Source organism: Lates calcarifer, linkage group LG12, assembly GCF_001640805.2.
Source record: "Lates calcarifer isolate ASB-BC8 linkage group LG12, TLL_Latcal_v3, whole genome shotgun sequence".
In the NCBI taxonomy this organism is placed as follows: domain Eukaryota; kingdom Metazoa; phylum Chordata; class Actinopteri; family Centropomidae; genus Lates; species Lates calcarifer.
The window spans coordinates 6,559,143-6,578,345 of NC_066844.1; the positions used below are offsets into that span (position 1 = coordinate 6,559,143).

Consider the following 19,203-nt stretch of genomic DNA (forward strand, 5'->3'; position numbering starts at 1 on the left):
CCATGTGTCAGTGTGATTTTTATCACTGCAGCAGAAAATCATCAGACACATTATAAAACCAAATAACTGAAATGGTGAGAAAGGAAAAAAGCCCATGATGAAGGAGAGGGAATTCTGAAGTTAATCTAAATGGTCATCTCAGAGGCTCATCAGCAAAAATCTACAACAGTGCTTCTTGTACAGTAAATACTCTTGACCTCAGGCTAAACATGGGGTGAGCATGACTACCGCATGTGTGCCAACTCAACAGATGCAGTGGTTTCTCTGGCAAACAAAAGAAAGCCACAGGCACTGCATGGAGAGTCAGATATTATTGGATCGAGTGCTGCTATGGTAGAGTAACCTTGTCTATTAATGGTAGAGTAACTTTGCCCATTAAAGCTTACCAAATGGGCTTTAGCACACAAGTCTCCCTCTGCAAGAAGACCTTGGGGCATCCCACATTAATAAAGATCAAAAGTGCAATCTATTACTTTGTAACTGTGGTCCAAATGAGCAATGATTTCTGTGAACAACAAGGAAAACAAACTTTAAACTTACTGGAAGGGAAATAGAGCACTGCATTGATTGAACTCTACCCAATTCTGGCAAGGCCGTCTAATGACACACAGTCAGGTTAGTCATTGATTCTGTAATTATAGGTCTGACAATATAAAATCTGTGAATGCGCACTTTGCACAGGCAGTTCTCTTATTGAAACAACTTTATATTTCAGATAAATTTTGAGTGCAAATCCCTCCGTAAAACAACAACAAAATTAAAGAAAACAACCAAGTCTGGTGCAGCATACCTGTCACCTTGTAAACCACTGGTCAATACTTCTATGTCAAGGTTAATTTGAAGACTGGAGAGATCTATCTTAATCTGTCAGCATGATTGCAGCCTGTGAACGCTAACTGCTGCTCAAAAGACTGAGTTGAAAAGAAAAATGATCAGCTGTCTGTACCTGGGACTGTGCCAAAAACGACTTCTCACATTGCTTACATCCATTTTACTGGGTGTGGGGCTGTAACTGTGTTTTGCTAATACTGTACAGGATCAGGATCAGGATCATCATCATCATCAGTCAGTCAGTTCCTCTCTTGATATCACCAAAAGGCAGATCCTGGAGTTGCTCCAATAAGACTGAAATGGAAACTGGCTCTGGCAAAGCACAAACTTTTCAGACATTCTGGCAAATTCTTTCCCTGATAATTTTTGACACAACAGTCAAATGAAGCTCGACTAAATATGAAAGTTCAAAGCAATCTATGAAATCAGAATGTTATTTTCCAGTTCATTCTCACTGGAGGTCTGCTCCAGGTTTTGCCTTTCAGTGGCATCATAGATTAAATTCTCGCTATGGGCTTGGGTTCCTAAGACTCATAAATACTGGATAAAAATAATATTTGGATCATATTTTTGCTTTAAGAGTAATGTGCTTGCTTGGCTGCATCTTTTCTTCCACTAGCACACACAGACATGCACACACATACACTGAAAGACACACACATACACACAGTCTGAGAAAGACAAGTACACATAAACCCCAAAGCTTTGCAGGTCCACTTAGTAGAGAGCAACTAATCTAATCAACTACTGCGGCTAATGTACAATGAAAGCAGTCATTTACTCGAGATGCCAGTCAGCCACTTCCTGGGTGGACAAGAGAGAATGGGAGAGGAAGACAGAGACATACAGAGAGAAAGTTTAGAGTGGAGGATGAAGAGATCAGGACAGATCAGCAAGAACCAGGGAGACGGAGTGAAACAACAGGCAGACTCTTCTTCAGCTGCTTGTATCACATGTCCATTTTTCTCTCTTATCACCCTATTTGGTATCTTCTTTCTCAATTTGTCTATCTTTTCAACAGTTACAAGCGCAGAATAGTCCATCATCTCTATCCATTCTTACCTGTCTGTAGTGCTGCCTCACTTGCAGCTCAATTTCTTCTCCTCAACAATTTGGTGCTCCACTATGTATCGCTCGCTCCGTGTGTCTGACTCAGTCTCTCTATCCTCCAACACCTGCTGTCGGAGATCAGCCTCTCTCCTGTCAGATGATGCTGAGAGCAGCCCTCCCTCTGTCCTCCCTCTCCGTCCTACCCTCCCTGTTTTCCTCTCTCCCTCTCTTTCACATACATGCATGCATCTTCCTGACTGATTTTATTCTGAGGCGAGCACAAACGCTCTCTTCTCTCTAGCTCCTGCACTCTCTACCGATGTCTCCCCTTTGTTTGCTCTCCCTCTCCACCTCCCCTCATTTCTCTTGATCTGTCTATGACAGAGAGTTACCCATTCAAGCTGTGGGTGTGCTTTGCTTGGCATTCGCTTCAGTGAGTCTGTCTGTTAATAATAATTCTGCTCATTCAATAGGACAAAATTCTGCATCTGGACGTAGGCTTGAAAGCAAAGTTTTCAAAAAAAGGGGACATTGCCTCATTTCAAAGGTGACATCAGATCTCTCTGTCCTATTATGTGCCTCACTCTGTCAGCTTGTTCCAGCATCATAAAACACCTCCTGCAGAAATTTGCCTAACCATCCCATTGTCCATTTGACACATTAGCGGCAGGCAGTTAGCAGGAAAGCTCTCAAATGGTGCAGATTTTGTAGCACGCTCACACATAATGGAGAAAACCACTTGCTCAGCCCACAGAGGAATAAGCACAGGTCAGTGTTGTCCAACGTATTACTGAGTAATCACATTTTCCTATTTGGTGGGAGGCTAAAATCCTCATGCATAAGACAGTGGAAGGCATCACTACACATTATGCACACAGTCAAAACAAGGTAGATTTGCATAAAAGGTATTCACTGGATTTCTGTGCCACGCCGCCTGTTCATGTCCACCTCTCTGCACCAAACATGCTGCTGTTTAAATTCTAAATCACTTCATCATCCAAAATAAGCCCAACGTAGTATGTGAATGGGAGTAACAAACAGTTGAGCATACTCTTATATTCATAACAAGGAATTTGGTGTTTTCAGATTAAACTGATGACTCAGAATGCATCACATAAATGTCATTGCTGTGACTCATTGTAGTGACTGTGACTGTATTTTTTGTACAAGGCTATCCCACACATATAGATCTCAATGCGGGACAAAAACACAAGCTACAAAAGATCTACAGTACAAAGAATAAATGACTCGTCACCTTACCAAACATGCTCCATTTTTCGGAAAACAGTGGGAGAGAAGCTCAGTCTCCAAAATCTTATGCCAATCCTTCCTCCTCCTGCATCTTTGCTCTGAAGCATTACCTCTGATGACAGATTCAGCTGCTTGCTGAGGTTACAGTTGTAGTTCTACTACTGAGTACTGAGCTGCATAAAATGTAATGGTAGCAGTACAGATCGATAAGCCTGGCTGCAGGCCCCTGAAACAAACTCATAATGGGATGTGAGGCAAGCCTTTTGGCGGCCTGTTGGCTCGTCCACACCCTAATGTGAGTATAATGTTACAGGTAGCCCAGAGCTAGGTTAAGTGCACACAGACACACACACAAGCAAGTATGCCACAATGAAAGAAACACACAAAGCCTGTTTTCTTTCCATTTGCCACTCAGAAGGAGGCTCTGGGTTACACTGTATAACCTACATTGTGCTTTTCCAGCAGAGGTCCCAGGTAAGCTGCTCTACCACTCACCCAGGGAAGATAGTGTTACCCCAGGGAGGATAGGAATCATTTAGGAAAAAAAAGACTGAGCTCCAACAAGCAGCATGAACAGGAGCATGAATAAGTAGTATAATCAACACCTTTCTGCCTGTTTCAAGACTCTGAGCAGCCAAGTGGGGTGGAGCTGAAGATCAAAGGGGATCTTTGCTTACATGGGGCAGAACAAATGGAAGTCAAACCAGGTCATGGAGGAGTAAACAAATTATCAGTATTTTTTTTTCCAAGTGAGTACATAGGAATTCAGAATTGTCAAGTTAATCAGACGGTGTGCAATTACAAGAGCAACTGTATGTGGGTCATGCTGAGTCTCTTCTGACTCTTTTTTTTTTTTTTCCATTTCTCATTTCATTAGTTTCATCCCTCTCTCTGTCTCTGACTGTGACTGTCTGCTTCCCACTCTGTTCACAGTCTTCTCCTGAGGCAGCTAAATTTAACATTTACACACCACTAAACTGCAGAGAATACTCCTCGAAACAGAACTAGTAACACTTTAATTTACAAGTATTTTGCGCTTGTGACACCCATAACATACGTGAGGACATCAAGTCACGCTTAAGCCCCCGTCCTCTAACGCTGAGGGACATATTCAGCCATTTCCAGAGCTTTCATTTCTCTCTCGCTCTCAAAAAATCAGCAGTTTTTTTTACTTTGGCTCCACTCATTTAACAAATGTGAGTAATGTTATTTGAGCTCTAGTGACACCTAGGGTATAGCTGAAACCCTTATAAAAATACATCTGCAGTTTCTGCTCCTCTATGTGAACTCCTCAGTTTAAAAGTCAAAACCACAGTATAACAGCTCTGCTCTACTACATGAATAGCAGCTCTGTGAATGAATAAAACTTTTAAGGTTCAGAAGGATGCAAAATGAAAGGAACATACTGAAAAATCATACACCTATTTCAGTAAGTTACAGAGCAGTACAATCACATTTTGGATTTTGACTCCCTCTGCTGTCACTGTTTCTAACCTTGTGGGTCATCAGGGTAAATACAAATATAACTGTTTGGAAGTCTTAAATTTTTGTTTATAGTTCCTGCTTCGCTTTTAGAGGCTCAGTGCAAGTCTGAAAGAGCCAAATACAAAAATAATAGTAGAAAAAGAGTAGTAGAAAACTTTTTCAGTAGAGTGACTATCAGGCTAGTATGAGAGCCAATCCAATTTCACATATCAGTATCACTATGTATATAAAGGTTTCCATAATTGTGTACTTTTGTGACATAAAGACTTGTGCAGGCCAGTACTAAAAAACAACAACAAAAATCAACTAGTAGCACTGTGGAGCAATGTTTTATGGGTGGTCCCTGTTTTGTTTGTATTGTGAATGCATGCGTGTGAGGCAGCAAATTCTACATCCTGCCATTGGTTTAGCACTACTCTGCTGATTGAGAACTCACTGCAGTAACGCTCCAATACATGGCTGGCTATGGCTGGTATGTAAACATGAATGCAAACAAAACATAATTTAATTTTTTTTTTTTTTTAAATGGTTTTGCAAATGTTTTATGAGGAGGGTACTCAACACATTTCCTCCACAGGGCACCTTTAAACCAGAGAAAGGAAAAGAGGTGTAAGGTGACTCTCTATCAGAAATGTAATTCATATGTGGAGCCCTGGGCTGCAGGACTTGGCCTCGGCCCTCATTCCCCTCATGGCTTGAAAGGTAGGAAAGGAAGCAGTTCTTCAACACAACAACAGTGTAATCAGCACTCCCAGAACCCCACTGGCTCTCATAATTACCTTGCATTTAGGTGGCCCTCTCTATTGATTTTGGCAGTGATAAACCTGGACCCAAACTGAGTGTGAAACCACAGGACCATCAGTGGGGCAGGCAGCATATGGAAGACATGTTGTAGCTTATGCACAGTTCACCAACACAATTCCCTGAGTCCCTGTCAGACCACACTCAATTGTTGTTTTACGCAGTTCACATTTAATATAGTTTATGTAAAGACTATAAATCAAGTTTCAGGTTTGCATTACATTTCAATGTAATAGACAAAATTAACTGGAAAAAAAGATAGAGGCAATAATGGATTTGCTCATATTTATCTTCTGTACATTGTATCTTGTTCAGTTGCAGTGGGCCTGGACTCCATTCCCAGCATGAATTGGGCAGGGTACACCTTGGACAGTTTCCAAATCATGCAGGCTTGTACACTGAGAGGAACATGATCAGATTCACACTTATGAGAATTGGGAACTCTAAATTGTCTGTTGGTTGTTTCTGCACACTGAAGTTAATCAAAAAATAATAGCATATTGTCATTTTAACATAATTTTAAAGCTGGAAGAAAATTATTTTGGAACTAAACTTATTTTGCTGGCTGTGCTACAGATGGACTTGGTGGAGGGAAAACTAAGAGCTGCCTGTTTTCTTGTGAACAGTATTGTCCAAAGAAAACCAAGGTACAGGTTAAATGGTAGTCGGTCTGGGATCAGTAGACTTTAGATTCAATCAATTAAGCAGCACATATTAACAGCTAGCATCAGCAGTATTTTATTTCTATATGGTGTACTAGTCTCATTTATTTCTAAGTATGTAAAGATAGACAAACTTTCCCAAACACAGAATTTTCAAAATTAAAATAAAACAAACTTTCCTTTTCCTGAAATGATCAAATGGCTAGTGGACTGAACCTAACCCCACCCTACAGTGTTTCTCAGTGCCCTGGTGAATAATTAGGTGATTAGTCATTATGTGGGCATGCAGGGCTGTCAGCAGCTGCGCCAGGTGGGCACAGCGGCTCTTGAGTGAGGAGCACATGCACAAAAAGAGAGAGAGAGAGAGAGAGAGAGAAAAAATAGTAAACAACACAGCTGACCTCAAACGGAGACTGAAGCTGAGACTGAAAGGATACTGCTATGCAAATGGGAAACACGAAAATAAGGAATTTTGTTGTATCACATGTTAAAATGGTAATTAGAACACAAAACTAGCATTCATGCCAGATAATTAGATGTTGTTTGATTTACAGGCTCAATACAGTGATGTGTGTTCATGGTTCTCTGGGAAATCAAGAAGAACTAAAAGATGTTTATGAGCTACATTGTAAATGTCTATTGGAAATCTCAGCACGAATCATGATGCCATTTTCGTCATTATCCAGACAAGAGTGTGTCACATCTCATCTCCAGGGACAACTTATGCCTCAGAAATGGGTTTAGAAATGTGTAGCTGAGGATGCTGACTGCACACGTCATGATATAACTACAAAGAAAGATTTGAACAATGTTCATAAATGAAACACAAAGCAAAGCACACATGCCTAAGTGAAACAAGATTAACGCATCATTTCCTCCATAGTTGCTCTCCTTTGCTCTTTGTCATCCTTCTCAGTGAGGTATGCACAGTGCCTAATTGAAGTGTCTCCTGAACTGACATGTAATAGAGCTTGATTACATGGAGTCGACCTCCTGATAATGTTAAATCGCTACAACTGCAAGCAACATTACCCCCTCGATAAGTCCGAGCTTTTCAATTAATTAGCAGAATACGTCTATACTAAGTGAGGAGACTAATGAAGCGCAACAGAGAGGAATGTACTGGGTGGAGTGAGTAATATTATAATTGTGTTTTTAATAATCTGTGGGTAAATGGAGAGCAGGCAAAAAAAGAAAACACATTTAAATATTAATATATCATACATTTCTAAACAAACAACACCTGTGTGTCTTAAAACCAAGCATTATAATCTTTAATTAAATGCAATTTTAAGTATGACAGGAGGGTGGACAGTACTTCAAAAAGATCCTAGCATGCATGCCTCTTTTCTCATCTACCATGGCAGCTTCAGTCTAGCATGTATTTAACTGAACAGGTGCACTGAATAACAGGCGAACTCCATCTGCTAAAATAACCTCCATCATCCCTGTGCTGCTCTCTCACTGTGCCCTCCGCACGACCAGCATGAGCTAGACCACATTGCAACTGCATTGGGTCATAATGTTTCTGTCTGTGAACTCACTGAGGACTGGACACACCCATCTGGGTCGCAGCAGGGGTCTCTTTCCCACCTGGTTTTGATGCCGACAAAATTGCACACTGTCAGTACATCGACAAGAAAAAAGCCAGAGCCCCAGTGCTTTTTATATGTGATAGAAGTCAGGTGCTCTGGGCTCTGTGGGACATTCCCAAAGACTCAACCTCTGTTTAATTAGTGCTACCGTTACTACTAAATGATACAGAAAAGGTTCTGAAAGGATTCTGTTCTATTCTCATTGCAGGCCTCTAGTGATAATTAACATCAGTCACATTAATTTTATTATGTAAGATATGCATAATAATATTAAGCATGTTCTGAAGAAGTAGTTTCTGCAATGTTTTTAATACAAAAGACAAAAGACTCAAGCTGAAGTGAAATATTGAATGAGATAATTATAGTATACAGACCTTTGCAGCAGTAACAACCAGGCTATTATGTAAAAACCAAATCTACTGTGCAGGTATTTGGTTAATTAGATATAGGTGAGCCACAAGCTTCTCCGTGTAACAAGAGGTATCTCTGCAATGCATTAATCAAAATTCTAGGAAATGCCTATTATTTTTTTGCATTTGTGTTATTATTGGGATTAGAAGCCAGGTTACACTCGCCATGTTTAAACCTGAGGCTTGTGTCCAGATGTCTATATTCTCTAAAGTGATAATGTCACCAGAACTGATACGGTATGATTTTGCATTATGATGATATTTGGGTGCTGAGTGGAATGTGATCACTTACTCTAAGAGTGAACTGTGCTCAGACCAACACTTTGTGATGCCAGGAGAAGGAAGAAGAAAGAAAGAAAGAAAGAAAGAAAGAAAGAAAGAAAGAAAACATGCTGTAGCTAATAGTGCAGTGGATACAGAGGGATTGGGGGACTGAAGCTGCCTGAATTAAATCTAGTCCTGCTGGTTCCAGGTGAAGGCCACAAGTCTTAATTGATATTACCTGTAAAATCCACCTCAATTAGTGTGTAAGGAGGAGAGGAAGAGATCAGAGGAGGCTGAAATGATCTGTGCAGAGCAACAGATGGTTCAGTCATGTGACAGTCCACTCTTAAAGTGGTATGAAGAGAGACTCATCGCAGAAAATGTAAATCTTTTCTCAGCCTAATAAGAATGGTGTATGGCAGCCAATGAGCTTTCAGAGTTCCACAGCTTCATTAATAAATGATACTCAAGTACAACCAGGAACTGTTGAAACACTGACATGTTTGAAGAATCCTTTGAATTTATGTGGAAAATACACAATGATAATGATGTTATCCACCCTCCATGCCATGTGTCAATACCACAGGATGGTGGTAATGGTTGGATGGTGTGGGGTGCTGTTTTCACTGCACACTGGCTCTCTTTGCTAAAACTGAAGCCCTGGGAAATCCTGGCAGCAGGGTGTACCGCCAGGCTCAGACTGTCCAGGAATGGTTCAGTGAACATTACAATAAATTCAGTTTGATGCAGTGGCCTGCTCTGCTGTCAGATCTCAGTTCAACTGAACATCTGTGAGATGAGATGCTATCCAGGCTGTTTGGGAAGCAATAAGGGGTGCGACACAATATTAAGTAGGCAGCTCTAATGTTTTGTTCATATGGTGTATATGCCTTTTAGTGGAAGTTTGTTTGTCCCCATGACAGCAAGGCCATGCCCTGATTCAGTGTACGAGCCTTGATCTGCCCATTGAGCTACAGTTGGCTACTCTGTCTTCCTGTTTGCTCTCTCCTCACGACACTGACTCCTATATTAGGATGGAGAATGGCCATTAACAGCAATCTGAAGTGGCACATATGCCCAATTAGAAGCCTCTTAGCCTCACTCTGAGCATTGAGGACCACTTCATTACCACCCAGCTCCTCATGTCAGTCACAGGATCGCTCAGGCTCTTGGCCCTGCTGCTGTTCCGAGTAGATGGCTGCAAGGCAACAGACATACCTCCAGTTATGCATATACATAAGATATTACATTATCTGAAACAGAAGGTCCTTTAGGGATGTCCTTAACAAAACATGGTAATTAAAAAGTAATTTAATTCATAGTTAATAGATTGCAGTAGAATCGCTGATCATGTTGTTTCCTCTTTATTTGCTGCATCACTAGGCAGACAGTCGTTTTAATTGTAATATGCCATTCTAATGGTTTCCCCCATTAGTGCAGAATCAAGTTGTTAGGGACAAAAATTTCCATTTCCAGAATGACAATTCTTGCAGAAATGCCATGGCATTTATTCTGGCCTCCTTAAACCGCTGCACGGCAGGATCTTTAGACTGAGGAAGATAAACACCACCATTATCTGGAGCAATCAAGTTAATGAGTGTTTAATTGGGAACACTGTGCTGTGAGCAGTTTAGCACAGTAAAATAAGTGTGTTCTCACCTTTCCTGAAGAGCACCACCTTGTCCAAATGATTCAAGGATACTCACGTTACATCAACATGCACAGAGAGTGTTTGTGTGCCAGGATGACACAATGGAGACGAGGGTGCTTGGTAAGAGTGGCAGAAAAGTGTGGGCACTGTGTGTTTGTACCCACACACACACACACACACAAGCACACTCTCACACACACCTACACCTGGCTGGTTGAGGATAATGTGATAGATCTGAAGCAGTGGCCATGGCAGGGGATTCAGGAAAGGCAGTTTTTTAATGATAGTCACTGCGGTTTGAAGCCGCTGTCATAAATCTCACAGACATTGTGCTATTTCTAACACAATAACTGTGTGACAGGCCAGGTAGCAGAGATAGATAAACCCACATACAAACTTCCCTGTGGACAAATTGCAGCATGTCCTAATTACATCATGAATCTTTTCTAAAGTGATACAGCTATATGTGATATTGGAACAAAACCTACTGGATTTAGAGAAAAATTAACTCCTCAAGAAATCACTCCCTGCGCCCAAAAGAAATGAATTATTAAATTCTAAAGATGTTGTTGATACTTTAACTTTTTAATCTAAGTGCAGCCTGAGACTGATGGAATACACAATTGGCATAATGACTCAGTGATTATAATCAGAGAGCAGCACTGTGGATAGCTATCAACTGTTCAACCCAACCCTGAGGCACCATTAGCATGCGCTAAAGACCTGTTAGCAACAGAGAGAAACCCGAATCCTCATAATGAGATTCAGTGGGTGTGCAGGGGAATATTCTCCTCTGATGAGCCTCAATCATTCCTGCACCTTCAATTTCCCCTTTCCAATATACCCTCCCATTGTCCTTTCCAGACGCATTATGAGTTTTTTTTTACAAGTCTGTGGCCTATTTGATGTATGATGATGAAGAAACACATTTTTTTTTTTAGCTGCCGGCGTGTTGGCTAAAAGCCTTGCAAACAAAACAATAAAATTCCTCTGAATAAAATAATACACTCTGTTGCTTTAATGTGCATGACACAGAGATGTACAAAGAAACACAAATTCTTGAGAAAATGTAATTAATATTTAGTCTCCATTTCTGTGTTCCCTTTCCATTTCTATTTCTCATTTAACTCAGGGAGAGACCATACCCAGTTTCAGTCCATGCAAAAATTCTGCCAATAACCTGATGATAGTATTAGCCGATAACCAGAGTTCATGATGACATTTGCTGCTTTGATTCTATACCAGAGGAAAGTGCATATTACTACATCTGGATATCACTCTTATCAAACCTATGTAAACATGGACTTCAGTATGTTGTGTAGGTCTCAATGTGCCACCAAACCAGCTCTGACCAGTCGGGGCATGGACATGGGACCTCTGGGGGCGTCCTGTGGTGTCTGGCACCATGACATTGACAGTGGTTCCTTTGGGTCCTTTCGATTGGGATGGGGCCTCTGTGGATCTGGCTTGTTCTGGTGCATCCCACAGATGCTGAATTGGATTGGGATCTGGGGAATTTGGAGGCTGGATCAACTCTTTGGGATCTTTGTTGTGTTGTTCGAGTCATTTCTGAGCAGGGGGTCTGTTGTCAGCCACTGTTTCCTGGGGTGGGGGTGTGCTTGGTCTAAAACCATGTTTAAGTGGTACATGTAAAAGTAACATCAAAGACAAATATTAGGACCCAAGGTTCCCAAGCAGAACATTGCATTGTAATGAGTTAATCAGTGTTAATCACTTCACCTATCAGTGATGTTAATGTTGTGGCTGGTCAGTGTATAAAGACACATGACTCACAGGAACTGTACAGACAAGCTCATGGATTCATTACTGAACTGCAATATAAATAAAATATTGCAAACATGTATTTGTGTCAAAGCTGTACCATCAATTTCTCCGTGGCCCTTGATGGTTGAGACCTCAAAGACGTGTGCCCTGGTGTTGGTGTTACACACATACTTGTGCTCCCTGTCTCCCTCCATCTGCTCTTGCCCCTGTATGTATTTACAGCCACACATTTCCTTCTCCTTGCTGGGAGACTACCTGCCAAGTAGGGAGCATTACAAGCTCCACTATCTCCATCCTGATCATATGCAGCTGTCCAAAGCCATAAGTACAGACAGGTTTTCTGAGTGAGAAGATAATTTTATGCACAATTGAAAATCTTATTAGGAGTCAGGGAAAAGCTAGAGTTGAGATAAGGAGGATGGAAAGTCTGCTTACAGCTTTACTGCTCTAAAAATACAGGCCTTATCAGCCTTCACCTTTTTTAATGACGTCTATATTCAGGTCATTGCAATGTCACCACTTTGAAAAAATGCACATTTTAAAAATATTAAAGTGGAGAAGGGTGCCTTCATTACAGTATCTCCTCCAGCAAGAATCTGACTAAGCATTAAACTGATGGACAAATCAAAGGCTATTTTTCAGGTCCTCATGCTGAGTCAATTGGTTGTATAATACAAGGACAGAAAAATTCTTGTTTATTGTTGCAGGACACAACACAAAGTCATGCTAAGAGTGAACAATCTTAACTCTTGATAGATACAGAATAGAGCTCATCCATGACATTCTAATCATGTTTCTTTGTTTCAGATGATTGAAGTTAGATATATAATCAAGTCATGTAGAATAGGAAAACAGCTTTCTAGCCTAAGTCTCAAAGGTTTTAATAGTTGGAAATGCAATATTTGGAAAGGGAGTGTAGTCCAGCATTAAAACAAAATTCTCTGATGCATAATGTTGAATTTCAGTGAAGAGATGACTCACCATAAGGTTCTGGTCCTGGAGAAGCTCTTGTCAACTCTAGAGAGAGAAAAATTGAAAGCAGATTAATGTTGGTTCTCATCCTACGCATTACTGAAAGATGACTGAAATAAGAATGTGAAGAAGGTGAAACAAGGCAAGATGTACACCTGACGAATGTAATTTTAATTCACTCTCAATTTAGTTCTCATTTGGTCTCACTCCACCAGCACCTTGAGGACAAACTTGGTTCATCAGCTGTTCAATGCTCATCTTTATCTGTTTTTGTTGCCTGCTGTGCCAAATTGAGCTGCGATACACTGTAAACCTCCACAAATTTGTACTGGGATTTGAGTTGGGTAATAATTTTTGTGAGTTTTGTCACGACAGGCGAACCCTTTCAGGCCACATGTGACAATTTGATCAATTGCTGATTCAAAAACGTTGGTCAGTGCAGGTTATCTTTTCAGCAAAACACACCATAATGTGCTTCCATGAAGCCAGATGAATATGATCCACATCGCCTCCCTCCACTGCTCTTTTCTCCCCTCCACTTCCTTTATCTATTGCCTGCCAGCTACTTGCTAAGTGCATCCAGAGTGGGAATGTCTCAAAGATGGGAAGGAGTGTCTGGCAAATGTGGGCAGGCAGAGAGATAGAGTGTTAGGAGTAGACAGTAGAAATGTCTGATTGGGGGTTGGGTATTTGCACATTTCAGTTAAAAGATGACTCAAATATTACATACGATGAAGAGGAAAAAAGTCCTGTAAAGCTAACAAAGCATACAGGATATATATAGGGAATTAATAATAATTAATTAGTTAGTTAAATATAATATATAATATATAATAGTTAAATATAAAGATGGATGTATATGAGTAATAAGGATGGTGAAGGTGGGAAGGAGAAGGTGTGTGGGTCTGCCAGGAAGAGAAAATGGAAGAATAGAGGAGAGTTTTATGCTTTTGTGGCATTCTCTTTCTCTCTCCATTTACCCTGCATACAAATGATACTGGGCAGACTCTCCGACCTGGATCAATCTTTCAAGCAGCCCCCGAGTAGACGCTCGTTGTGGACAATCAATCTACTGATAATCACAGCTTATCCTTTCCTCCCCAGGGCTAAGCCAATCAAATAATTACTGCTGACACACTCGCAGGCACTTGATCCATTCCCCAGTAAAAGAACAACATGAAAATAACATAAAGGTAATTGAAGCCATTCTTCTGACAGTCTCCTTCAAGTGAAGAAAGAGAGTAAAGGCAGCTGAAGTTTGGTTTAAGTGCAATGGCAGACTCAATTTCAATTTCTTGTGGGATCACTGCTGGGTCATTCCAGTAATGTGCCTACCTAAAAAAATCAACACTTCTCATCCATACCACAATTTCTCTAGAAGTAAAAATTAATCCAATATGTAATGATAACTTCTGTGATTCTGGCATGTCCAGCAGCATGTTAAGTGCCACAAAACCAATATAATTATTTGCCATTTATCCAAAGTTGGCAACATCTGTTGACATTGACACAGTGTATTGATCAGTCCTTTTCCTTACACAGTCTCTCAAAAAGCTTCTCAAAATGATAAATGAGATTCCTGGCAATGTCAGAAATCCATTTACTGTAAAATTTACCCAAAGAGAGCAGGGATGCATTCACAGGCAACACTTACGTGTGATTTACTATCACCTCCATAAAATATTCATAGAAAGACATCTTATCCAGGGAGTGCACAGTTTGATACTATGTGTATGTTTTTCCCTTTTAAAGAGCAGCTTAAAATCAATATCCCCCTTCTCTTGACATATTCAGAAAATTAATTTAAACCCAGACACACATCCATGCTGTACTGACAATGGTGGAGTAAGGTTTTAAGACATTTACTCCAGTAAAAGCAGCCATACTGAAATATAAAGACACTCCATTACAAGTACATTGAAAATGTCACTTAAGTAAAAGAACATAACTATTGGCCTATTAGCAAAATGTATTTATAAAAAGAAAAAAATTCTATATACCACTATATTAGTGGATTAGTACTGCTGATGTATCAATGGGTAAGTAGCATTTTAGTCCTGAATTTGGTCAAGATGGAGCTAATTTTATTTACTTTATAAACTGTTGGGTAGTTCAATCGGTAACAACACATTTTATGTTATAAGTTTTGCATGGAGCAGTACAATCCTAATCTGGAAAGGCATTTTGTCAGTAGCTGTCATGTAAATGTAGCTGAGGAAAACAATCTCTTTTTTTTCCTGGTCTATAAGGGCAGTTCTTCATTTTCTCTAGAAAAAGGCAAATAACTATTGTTGTAATGAACTGTCTCCACTGGAAGCAGGATCAGTTGACAGAGTAACAAAGTGGCTGCAAATTCAATTTATAAACTCTGGATGTACTGTTACTCTTTAAAGAGCAGTGGTTCAATTTTCAATAGCGTGTCCACCCCAATGGGTGGCAGGAGAGATCTGGGTGGTGAGACCAGGCCTGAGAACATGTTTTATGTGTATCTGGGCTTGTTTCAGTCTTCACACTGATGACATTGTTGTCTGCTTCTGCCAACTCTACAGCTCACTAGCCTGTAACTATCTCTAGCTCGGTCTTGCTACCTCCCCCACCCCCTCTTTCTCTCTCCTTCAGTCTTTCCTCCCCTCTCTCTTATTTCAGTACTTTTGTCTGTTGTCAAAATACTGGATGAAGTTGTATGAGAGAGGATGGGATGATGTAAGAAACTGAAACAGTATCATATCACTGGAGTGTGTCTGACATCAAACATGTTATTTCATGAACCTCTTACAATGCACACTCTCCGCACTTGGTTCTGTCAATGGATCACTCACCTTTGTGTGTGACTGTAAAACATATTTGACGTGGAAACAGTGACATTATGCGAAGTGCTGGTGGTGGTGAGGGCTCTTCTCTTTTGCTGTGTTTGTTACCCAGTGTTGAGAATGGAAATATTAGTTTGCCAGTCAGCGATACGGTTGGTGATAATCCACCTGCTGACACAGGCAACTCACTGTTTTGGTGTTAACAGTCACGAGTGAGAAACAGGCCATCACAGCTACACCTGCATCTACTGTGGAGGCACATGACACTCACTGAGGACACAAACAAGCAGAAGGCAGCAAAATAGGCTTGGTTATTGTGACAGTTTAAAGCCATTCAACACTCAGCTTTTACAGCACGGCGCAATCAATCTTTCAGTTATTTTTTTTTTTTTTTTGATTCACTGAGTAATTGTTTAGTCTATAAGTGTGGTGTAAGTAGTGAAAAATGCCATGACAAGTTCTCAGGAAGCTGATGTCTCCATATTACCAAAAGATATTTAGTTTAGACAACGAGAAGCAACAAAGTCTCACAATTGAAACATGTCCATGGGAATGTCTGACATTTTTGCTTGAAAAATTACACTAAATAATTGCTGATCAATCAATCAATTAACTAATTAATCCTTTCATCTCTACTCTTTATATATACATGAATATATATAGATATATATATGTGTGTGTGTGTGTGTGTGTGTATATATACACACATAAGAGTTTTTCATTTTTACATACTAACAACTTAAATTTAGACCTTATTTCTCAAATTAAATGTCTCTTTGTTATTGTCCTGGAGCTTAAATACTCAGAGAATAGTAAGATATTCTCAGTAAGATGGGTATCACAATGTATTATGATGTATTATAATCACAAATATCTTTTGATAACTTATCACATGGATTTCACTGACAGCCGAGGGAATGAAATTTGCATTTAAACCACAGCATGCATCCTTCTTTAGCAGGAACAGTGATGATAGAAGATTCATCCATTCAGACAGAAATCTCGATGAACTGTATTAAATGTGAGAAATCAATATGAGATGTGGCTACATGTATTCATCAAGCTTTCTTTGAGTGGAAGGAGTAGGAAGCGTTACCATTCAGAACAAGATTGTCAAGAGCACTCCAGTAATTATCCTCTATCAGCACTCTTCCTCTGTTAGACTTTATAAATAAGAGCTGTTGCGGCCTGTTAAGTTCAGTCTGTGGGGTTCCAACATGCAGTAGTGGGATTTCTTACAAACTATGATTGACTTGAGTTTATTTGATTTATTTATTTTTTTACTTTTTTCCTATTTTCCAAACGGTCCACTGTCAACAACAACTCAAAGGGTTTACATGTGCATCTACAGAAATGGCAATGAACCAGAATTTCACTAGCTAATTTAATTTCCAAGCTGCCATCAAACTTTTTAGAATAATTGGACTGAATTAAATGCAGCTTTAGTGGAAGTGACAAGCAAACCCTTGAGGGGAAAAAGGCAGTATTTGGCTGGTTGCTGGGAAAGGATGCAGCTTGGCAGCATCCTGATAATGTATAAACATTTTAATCTTCTCAAAGTAATGTGAATAATTGAACAGACAAGTCAACAGAATAAAAAATAAATCATCAATATGATATTTCGGACTGAATATTAACATCAAGAAAGCTGCCTTTGCACATAATTGTCATGCAGGGAATATTAATGAGAGATGTCAAATTGAATTCAGTGACAACTTCCTTACTCTCTGTGCTTCTTACTATGAGCTGTGTTATAGTTTGTTATTTTATACGAACCTTTTTTGTATTGAGGTGGGTTGGGTTCATGAAACCATGAACTTAGGATCAACATTTAAATCATAATCTAAAGATTATGAAGATTACATTTGGTGGTTATTTGGTCACAGTCAATAAAATCTGATCAAACCACATCCACAAAGCCTTGATGAAACAGATGAGTTTTTAAGAGTTAAACTTTTGATAAATAATACCTCTTTTTTCAGAACTTGAATGTTGCTTAATTCGTAATGTTTTAGAGGAAAGATTATCTTTGAAAGTTGCAACAACAGACTTTGTGACCATTTGGGAGCTGCAAAAACAAGCTGCAAATACAGCATTGAGGTATCATTACCTTTTAAGTTGGTATGGTGAAACATCTTATTTATTTATTTGCAGCAATTATGGAGCAATATTATCATGGAGCCATGTTTGTGTCCACCTGACAAATGTAAGTCCAATATTTAACTTTTAGTCCTGTTTTTGGTCTCTACCAACTCCTGACAGAAATATCTCTTTTTTTAACTGCTTTAAATGCTTCACTGTGTTCACCAACTAGTCACTAACTGTGTGTATCTGCTGTTTGGTGCTGAGCACGTAGCATGTAGTGAGGTTTTTTGCTGCAATGAGCAGCTGAAAATTACAGTAAAATACTGTGACGAAACTTGCTATAAAGCGCCGTAAAGCAGAGGGGAGCTGCAGATTCAGGTGATAATTCGCTGCAGGTTCATCAACAAGAGCCAACCCTTTCACACTAGCAATATAAATTATGGCTGCTTTAAACAAAAATTAAAAATCACTCGCTAAACACATTAGTATAAGCAGGCAGATGTCTACAACCACTGAAATGGATCTGAGTATACAAGAGTAAATAACTAAATAGATCTGAAATGCAGCTAAACTGCCTGAAAGTAAAGCACCTTCCTCCTACTCAAACACCATCATCAGGTAGGTACCTGCAAGGGAAACTGTAACAGAGCAGTTGGGTTATGTGCACAATCCTCTAATCTTGCACTTGGCTGAGCAGTTGCCAGTTGTCTTCAGGCTTAAAGCTGACTTCACTCAACAGCAGGGAACCAGCCTACTATCATTTGAAGCTTGTGAAAATACCAGCGCCATCGACTAGCTTTCTCTAAATCTTCAGTTTATGATTACAACCTCAAATCTCAAAATAGGTAGGTCACTCACATCAAATGAGGCTTTTAAGCTTGTGTAGGAGCGTGTATGAGGGGGCACTGGATTCACCTGTTTGCTCCTATGGTTTATATACAAGTGGGAGGCTTAAAGAAAAAGTAAACTGAATACCCACATTGTTAAAATAGCTGTTCACTCACACAGTCCTAAACCGCCTATTGTTTTGTTTATTTTTTGCCTACTTCACATAACTACCTGCTCTGAATTTGCATAGCCTACCATAAAAAGAATGTCACAGTCAACAAGGAAAATGACACAGGTGAAAGTAAAATTGATGCTCAAATAAGGCTCATCTGCTTTTGTTTGCAGTTGTTTACAAGTATTTTGTAGAAACAGCCACATTATTATATGAACAGCCATTTCCATTAAATTGTGTGCGGAAATTATGTTGTGACAAAATAATTTCCTAAAGGGACAAATCCGGAAACAAATGTAGACCGGTAATTTGATGGTTCAAGTCTGGTCCCCATCCATTTCTATTTGAAAATCCCTACCCTGTTATTCATTAGGCATTAATTTCCCCGCAGAGACTGTTTTTCAACAACAAGGCTTTTAACAACAGAGACAAATTTTGTCGACAACTGCAAACAAACCAAATCTGTCAGACGCAGAAGATGAAAAAGTAGAGAAACAGTAGAAACAAATGTGCTAATTCATCTCAGACAGCTGCATGCTCTCAAAGAATCC

General features: G+C 39.7%; 1 protein-coding gene across 8 annotated transcripts in view; it reads right to left on the reverse strand.

Annotated features, from left to right (window-relative positions):
* rap1gapb (RAP1 GTPase activating protein b) overlaps nt 1–19,203 on the reverse strand; it is a 91,989-nt gene that overhangs the window by 34,833 nt on the left and 37,953 nt on the right. For 5 of the 8 annotated variants that reach the window (XM_051074382.1, XM_018683878.2, XM_018683877.2 and 2 more), the window contains one exon: nt 12,767–12,802. Coding sequence is in view for 4 of the 8 variants with exons in the window: in XM_018683878.2 (XP_018539394.1) it covers nt 12,767–12,802 (36 nt within the window). In the remaining 4 variants the exon portion in view is untranslated. Of the gene's footprint in view, nt 1–1,893; nt 2,188–12,766; nt 12,803–19,203 lie in introns of those variants that run through there. The other 3 variants (XM_051074379.1, XM_051074381.1, XM_051074380.1) reach the window with 2 other exon arrangements.